The 8,736-nt window shown below is 45.3% G+C and overlaps 1 protein-coding gene across 1 annotated transcript; it reads right to left on the bottom strand.

Moving 5' to 3' along the window:
- Positions 1-2,441: 2,441 nt before the first annotated feature.
- On the bottom strand, positions 2,442-5,757 carry LOC123161362 (uncharacterized; the record flags this gene model as incomplete). The annotated part of the gene is made up of 3 exons (XM_044579203.1): positions 3,993-5,757; positions 3,669-3,877; positions 2,442-3,416 (listed from the first exon to the last, which is right to left on the bottom strand). Coding segments are annotated over exons 1-3 (2,949 nt in total), but the record flags the coding sequence as incomplete, so codon positions are not given.
- Positions 5,758-8,736: the final 2,979 nt, after the last annotated feature.

Raw genomic sequence — 8,736 nt, 5'->3', positions numbered from 1 at the left:
TTCTTCTTGTCCGGTCGGCACATATAGAATATCGCCGTTTATGATGCCGAACATATGTGCTTCACCGTCCGGATCATAGTTGTCCATAATCGGGTCAGCTCTATCGTCCGCCATTATGTCAGTCCTGAAAACATGTAGTAAAAACAAATTAATTAAGTGAAGAAGGGGGGCGGTGGCGGTGGCGGTGGCGAAAGGGCGGTGGCAAAAGGAGGGGGCGAGGAAGGGGTGGGAGAGGGTGTCGCGGTAGAGCGCGAGAGCAGTCTTATGGTTTCAGACCATGAGCTGCAGTCATTTGCTAGAGAACTTGAGTCATTTGCTAGAGAACTTGAGTGTGACGCCCGGATACATTAACCTCTGCTAATGGTACCACATCACCACGATTACTGTGGTTAATCTCGTGATGATTCAAGTCCCGTTCGAATTTAAAAATTCAAAATCAAGTTAAAAAATTAAAAATTTCAAACATAAAAACTAAAATGTTCAAAGCGTGGCAAATAATCCCTTGATAATTGTCACGTTGAAAACCACATTTGTAAAGTATTTAAATGCGCTTTGGTGAATAAAACCGTGCCTTAAACAATAAATTAAATGCATTTTATAATTTATAAAATCTTAAACTTTTTTAATTAGGCATGAAACCTTTTGTGGCAGTGGTAAAACTAGTCACATTAAATTAGGTGCTTTTGTATGAATTTTGTAAAACAAAAATAAATGGGCATAAAGATAAAACACTAAAGCAAAATTACTAAAATAAAAAGTAAAGACAAAACAAAAGAACCCCCCCCCCCGGCTCCCCATGGGCCTCGGCCCATCCCACCCAACCGGACAGCCCACCCTGGCTGGCCCACCTCGCCCCTGCTTATCCCCCACCCCTGGAACCCTAACCCACGAGCCCGACTTTCCATACCGTGAAAAAAAAACAAGCCCCACTTTCCCCCATGACCCCCAAACCCTTCCTCCTCCCGATCTAGCGGCGCCCGCCCCTAACGCCGCCGGCACGGACCGTCGCCACCGTCCTTGTGCCATCGTCATCACCCTAGGACTGGCTGGGTCTCGCGCCTACACGTCCTTCGGCACCCGTTCCCTCCGTCTCGGACCTCTCCTGCACCGCGGCAGCCCCGTGCCGTCCTCTGCTCGTAGGAGAGCCATGGCGCCGCAGGCCTCCCCGAACGCTACCCCGAGCACCGCTGCCAGTTCCCTGCATCGCATGTGAGCATGCGTCCCTGCTCTATCCTCGTCCCTCACGTTCACCACTCCCCTGCACGCGCTCGCCACGTCGGATGCGCGCCCTACCGTCCGGCTCTGCTTGCTGTTGCCGCTGCGTTGCTGCTGCTACCGCACAGCCTCCCGCACCCGGCCGCTGGCGCCGTACGTGGGCGAGAGGGGGCGGCGGGCGACGGCGGGCGGCGTCGAGGGCGAGGGCGACGGCGGGCGGCGTCGAGGGCGAGGGCGACGGCGGGAGGCGTCGAGGGCGAGGGCGACGGCGGCAGGCCTTCGGCGCGGCAGAGAATCGGAGAAGACGAGAAATGGAGGCGACGGGCCCTTGTATTTATAGCCGCCCCCATTAGTCGCGGTTGGGGAGGCGACCCGCGACTAAAGGGTACCTTTAGTCGCGGTTGGGGAGGCGACCCGCGACTAAAGGGTAACCTTTAGTCGCGGTTGGGGAGGCGACCCGCGACTAAAGGCCTTTTTTGGCGGGTTTTTGTTCCCGCGACTAAAGGTATTCTTAAAATACTTTTTCTTTTTCAAAATGTTAAAAATACAAATAATATATCGAAAAATTCAGAAAAATAAAACTAATTCAATTCAATATGTTAAAAACACAAATATTATATCAAAAAATTCAGAAAAATAAAACTAATTCAATTCAAAATTCTAAAAATACAAATAATATATCAAAAAATTAAGAAAAATAAAACTAATTCAATTCAAAATGTTAAAAATACAAATAATATATCAAAAAATTCAGAAAAATAAAACTAATTCAATTCAATATGTTAAAAACACAAATAATATATCAAAAAATTCAGAAAAATAAAACTAATTCAATTCAATATGTTAAAAACACAAATATTATATCAAAAAATTCAGAAAAATAAAACTAATTCAATTCAAAATTCTAAAAATACAAATAATATATCAAAAAATTAAGAAAAATAAAACTAATTCAATTCAAAATGTTAAAAATACAAATAATATATCAAAAAATTCAGAAAAATAAAACTAATTCAATTCAAAATTTTATACGCCTAGGCAGGAGTATGACTAAATCACTCCAAATTTCATGTATCATCAGTGGTATCTCGAATCATTCGAAAATGGACACCAAACACATCACGGGTAATATAATTCACATGATCCATTCAACAAAGTTTGGTACAATAAATTATTACACATCATTTCTTCCCTTGTGTCCCTGCTTGCTTACGATTGTGCCGTATCCATGGAGCATCCTCATCATTTAACTTAATGCTTGGGTCGGTGTTCACTTTGAAGGGCGGAATTTCAGCAAACATATTATAATCTTCTGACATGTCTGTCTTGTCCTCCACTCCCACGATGTTTCTTTTCCCTGAAAGAACAATGTGGCGCTTTGGATCATCGCATGATGTACTGATCGTTTTCTTATCTTTCCGTTTCCTCGGTTTGCTACTCATGTCCTTCACATAGAAAACCTGAGCGACATCTTTCGCTAGGACGAATGGTTCGTCAAGGTAACCAAGATTGTTGAAATCCACCATTGTCATTCCGTATTGCTGGTCCACCTTTACCCCACCTCCTGTTAGCTTGAACCATTTGCACCGGAACAAAGGGACCTTAAAGGAGGGTCCATAGTCAAGTTCCCATATCTCCTCTATGTAACCATAATATGTGACCTTTTGCCCATTCTCGGTTGCTGCATCAAAGCGGACACCACTGTTTTGGTTGGTGCTCTTTTTATCTTGGGCGATCGTGTAAAATGTATTCCCATTTATCTCGTACCCTTGGAAAGTCGTTATAGTCGAAGATGGTGTCTTGGCCAACATGTACAGCTGATCTACAACATCATTGTCATTCATTAAATGTTTTCTCAACCAACTGCCGAAAGTCTCCATGTGGGCCTTCCTAATCCAGGATTCAGGCTTCCCCGGGTTGTCCGAGCGTAAAATATTCTTGTGTTTCTCAAAGTACGGAGCCACCAAGCTGGAATTGGTCAGTACAGTGTGGTGTGCTTCAGTCAGAGAATGGCCGTCCATACATGTCGTTGATTTCCTTCCGATCGTGCCTTTTCCACTTAGTCTCCCCTCGTGCCGCGATCGAGGAAGACCAATCGGCTTAAGGTCAGGAACAAAGTCAACACAAAACTCAATTACCTCCTCATTTCCATAGCCCTTGGCGATGCTTCCTTCTGGCCTAGCACGGTTACGAACATATTTCTTTAATACTCCCATGAACCTCTCGAAGGGGAACATATTGTGTAGAAATACAGGACCGAGAATGAAAATCTCTTCGACTAGGTGAACCAAGAGGTGCGTCATAATATTGAAGAAGGATGGCGGGAACACCAACTCGAAACTGACAAGACATTGGATCACATCGTTCTGTAACCGTGGTAGATCTTCTGGATTGATTACCTTCTGAGAGATTGCATTGAGGAATGCACATAGCTTCACAATGGCTACTCGAACATTTTCCGGCAGGAGCCCCCTCAAAGCAATCGGAAGCAATTGCGTCATAATCACGTGGCAGTCGTGAGACTTCAGGTTTTGGAACTTTTTCTCCGCCATGTTTATTATTCCCTTTATATTGGACGAGAATCCAGACGGGACCTTCATACTGCTCAGGCATTCAAAAAAGATGACCTTCTCTTCTTTGGTCAGAGCGTAGCTGGCACGACCTTGAAACCATTCCGGATGCCGGTCATCAGGGTCTTTCAAACGTTGCTGGTCCTGCCGTGCTTCCTTTGTATCATTTGTCTTCCCATACACGCCCAAGAAGCTTAGGAGGTTCACGCAAATATTCTTCGTAACGTGCATCACGTTCGATTGCAGAGCGGACTTCTAGGACTTTCCAATATTCTAGCTCCCAGAATATAGATTTCTTCTTCCACATGGCTGCGTGCCCGTCAGCTCCCTTCGGAACTGATTGTCCGCCAGGACCCTTTCCAAAGATGACTTTCAAATCCTTGACCATATCAAATACCTCAGCACCAGTGCGTTCCGCAGGCTTCGGCCGGTGATCTGCCTTGCCGTTGTAATGCTTGCCTTTCTTTCTTACTGGATGAATTTTCGGAAGAAATCGACGATGCCCAAGGTACACGTTCTTCTTACAATTTGGCAAATGTACACTTTCAGTCTCATGTAAGCAGTGCGTGCATGCATTGTATCCCTTATTTGACAGTCCCGAAAGGTTACTAAGAGCAGGCCAATCGTTGATGGTTACGAAAAGCAACGCTCGTAGGTTAAATTCCTCTTTTTTGTGCTCATCCCACACACGGACACCAGGTCTGCCCCACAGCTGTAAAAGTTCATCAACTAATGGCCTTAGGTACACATCGATGTCGTTGCCGGGTTGCTTCGGACCTTGGATGAGCACTGGCATCATAATGAACTTCCGCTTCATGCACAACCAAGGAGGAAGGTTGTAGATGCATAGAGTCACGGGCCAGGTGCTATGGCTGGAGCTCTGCTCGCCAAAAGGATTCATGCCATCTGTACTTAGACCAAATCTTATGTTCCTTGCGTCAGCTGCAAAATCTTTGAACTCTCTGTCGATCTTTCTCCATTGCGTTCCATCTGCGGTGTGTCTCAACTCCCCGTCCGACTTACGGTCCTCTTTGTGCCATCGCAACAACTTGGCATGCTCTTTGTTCCTGAACAGACGTTTCAACCGTGGTATTATAGGAGCATACCACATCACCTTGGCGGGAACCCTCTTCCTGGGTTTCCCGCCCTCAACATCGTCACCAGGGTCATCGCCTCTGATCTTATAACGCAATGCAGTGCATACCGGGCATTCATTCAAATTCTCGTATTCACCGCGGTAGAGGATGCAGTCGTTGATGCATGCATGTATCTTCAGAACCTCTAAACCTAGAGGGCAGACAACCTTCTTTGCTTCGTACGTACTGGCGGGCAACTCGTTATTCTTTGGAAACATATTCTTCAACATTTTCAGCAAGTTTTCAAATGCCGAGTCAGCTACACCTGCCTGTGCCTTCCATTTCAGCAAATCCAGTGTGCAGCCCAGCTTTTTCAGACCATCATCGCATCCAGGGTACAACGACTTTCTGTGATCCTCTAACATGCGATCCAAATTCTCCCTCTCCTTTTCAGTTTCGCAGCGTCTCCGTGCATCAGCAATGGTCCGACCAAGATCATCAACGGTCTCATCACGTGCCTCTTCTTCACCTTCACCTTCACCTTCCCCTTCACCTTCCCCTTCACCTGCCCCTTCACCTTCCCCTTCACCTTCAGCATCCTCCATGAAAGTATCACCGAAATGAGCAAGATAGCTTTCATCGATGAAATCATCCCCTTCTTCATCTTCTTCCATTATAACCCCTCTTTCTCCATGCTTGGTCCAACAATTATAGCTTGGCATGAAACCGTGCCGAAGCAGGTGCAGGTGAACTTCTCTTGAGGAAGAGTAACCCTTCTGATTCTTACAGTCAACACATGGACAGATAACAAAACCCTTCTGCTTGTTCGCATTAGCCACTACGAGGAAATCTTTCAAACCCGTAGTGAACTCGCGGGAGAGTCGGTTACCGTACATCCATTGCCGATTCATCTGCATTATTATAATATAAAATATATAATTAACCATCATGCATTTGTTAAAGTAACTAGCTATAAACAATAGAAATTAAACAATGAACAACACACATGCATATTTTATCAATGACACACATGCATGAAAGGTTCAAGTTGCTAACCGCGATCGAGGAGGAACCTCAAGTGTGGCTCCAACACTTCATATCATGTTTGTTTCACGCTGTTGGGCATTTCATCAAACACCTTGTGTGCATAAGAGGAACCAAAAGCAAACCTACACCCCCTTGTGAAGAGAAGTGGCACCAAATGGCTAAGTGAGTGCGCTGAACTGGTATATATACGGGAGGAGCTTTAGTCGCGGTTGGCCAGGCCAACCGCGACTAAAGGCCTTTGGGCACCTTTAGTCGCGGTTGGCCTGGCCAACCGCGACTAAAGCCCCTCACGTGCACCAGCTGGCCACCGAGCGCCCTGGCCCAAGCCTTTGGTCGCGGTTCGTCTGCCGAACCGCGACTAAAGACTTCATTAGTCGCGGTTCCTACAGTTTCGCGACTAATGGGGCTGGACGGAAGCCTCTTTTTCTACCAGTGAGGGGTTGTCAATCCCTTCACGACCACTTGTGAAAGTGAGATCTGATAGAGATAATAAGATAGGATAAATATTTTTGGTATTTTTATGATATAGATTGGAAAGTATTGCAAAATAAAGTAGATTGGAAACTTATATGATGGAAAATAGACCGGGGGCCATAGGTTTCACTAGTGGCTTCTCTCAAGATAGCATAAGTATTACGGTGGGTGAACAAATTACTATCGAGCAATTGATAGAAAAGTGCATAGTTATGAGAATATCTAGGCATGATCATGTATATATGCATCACGTCCGCGACAAGTAGACCGACTCCTGCCTGCATCTACTACTATTACTCCACACATCGACCACTATCGAGCACACATCTAGAGTATTAAGTTCATAAGAACAGAGTAACGCATTAGGCAAGATGACATGATGTAGAGGGATAAACACAAGCAATATGATATAAACCCCATCTTTTTATCCTCGATGGCAACAATACAATACGTGACTTGCTGCCCCTGCTGTCACTGGGATAGGACACTGCAAGATTGAACCCAAAGCTAAGCATTTCTCCCATTGCAAGAAAGATCAATCTAGTAGGCCGAACCAAACTGATAATTCGAAGAGACTTGCAAAGATAACCAATCATACATAAAAGAATTCAGAGGAGATTCAAATATTTCTCATAGATAAACTTGATCATAAACCCATAATTCATCGGATCTCGACAAACACACCACAAAAAGAGTTACATCAAATATATCTCCAAGAAGATCGAGGAGAAAATTGTATTGAGATTCAAAGAGAGAGAAGAAACCATCTAGCTAATAACTATGGACCCGAAGGTTTGTGGTAAACTACTCACAACTCATCGAAGAGGCCTTGGCGATGATGTAGAAGCCATCCGTGATCGATTCCCCCTCTGGCGGAGCGCCGGAATAGGCTCCAAGATGGGATCTCACGGGTACAGAAGGTTGCAGTGGTGGAAATAGGGTTTAGTGGTGCTCCTGGATGTTTTCAGGGTACGTAGATATATATAGGCGAAGGAGGTCGGTCAGGGGAGCCACGAGAGGCCCATGAGTGTGGGGCGCGTTCCCACCTCCCTAGGGCGCGCCCTCCTGCCTCATGACCGCCTCGGCTGCTTCTTGACGTCCACTCCAGGTCTCCTACATTGCGTTTGTTCCAAAAAGATCGCTCCCAAAGGTTTCATTCTATTTGGACTCCGTTTGATATTACTTTTCTTCGAAACACTGAAATAGGCAAAAAAAATAGCAATTTGAGCTGGGCCTCCAGTTAATAGGTTAGTCCCAAAAATGATATAAAAGTGTATACTAAAGTCTATAAACATCCAAAACGGGTAATATAATAGCATGGAGTAATCAAAAATTATAGATACATTGGAGTCTTATCAGTGATCAATATGCATACACTTTGTTTCTTGGAGACAGACCACAGAACAGCCACTTTCATCAATCTTTTGCTTAACAGCAAGTTGCCACGCTTTAGAATTAAGGCCACGTATGGTCCAACATAAAACCTTACAGTCTTTAAACCTGGACTTATTCATTACAAACCAAAAGAAAGTGCAGTAAAAGTAGATCACGCAATGAACTACACAGACCACCTAAGCAGAGCGATATGATAGAGTTCCATACATGAAAACACAAATAAAGATATATGACATTTAAGATGGTATGCCATGGGCCAGAAAGCTACTTGATGCAACTAATCATCAGAACTGTTGCTGCTGGTGGATTTAGCTGGATCATCCACAAGCTTATCCACGGTGATCTTCTCCGGAGCGATGCGCAGGCGAGTCCAAATATGATGAAGATCAGCAATAGCAGTTGGGGGCGGCACGGACGAGTTCTCATCACACTGAGTCGACATGGTATTGCGCTTATTCAAGGTGTGAGGAGACCTGATCTGGCCAGGGCCACTGCCTTGCACTTTACGATATCCATCAGGTAATGCACTGAGGCGTGCACTACGTCGAACCTCAGTGTCCACCAAAATTTTAGCAGTCCTCTGCTTCCGATCATGTTTCATGGACACTTTTTGGGGCAGCAGTGAACTCAAAGGATTCAGTGACAAGTTCAGAGAGGTCATCAAAGTAGAGATCCCTTGCAACTGGCCTCTTACCTGGAGATGTACGGCGAGTCCTGCCGCAAGAAGGGTTAGACACAGGTTGTAGAATGAAGCTAAGATCAGTACCATTGTAGCAGAAATCCCAGGATCGCTTAGCAAGCAAGAGGGACCCAATTTTAGACTTGAACACAAACTTTGGAATCTCAGCAGTGCATAGAGACGGCAATATCTTCTCAAAAGTGCGCTGCCACTGCATGGCAGGAGGCAAGACTGGCCCGAAGACAGTGAACACCTGCCCAATATGCAGAGGAGCTGTTGT

This window comes from Triticum aestivum, chromosome 7B, assembly GCF_018294505.1.
Source record: "Triticum aestivum cultivar Chinese Spring chromosome 7B, IWGSC CS RefSeq v2.1, whole genome shotgun sequence".
NCBI lineage: Eukaryota > Viridiplantae > Streptophyta > Magnoliopsida > Poales > Poaceae > Triticum > Triticum aestivum.
This window is presented reverse-complemented; position numbering and strand designations above follow the sequence as displayed.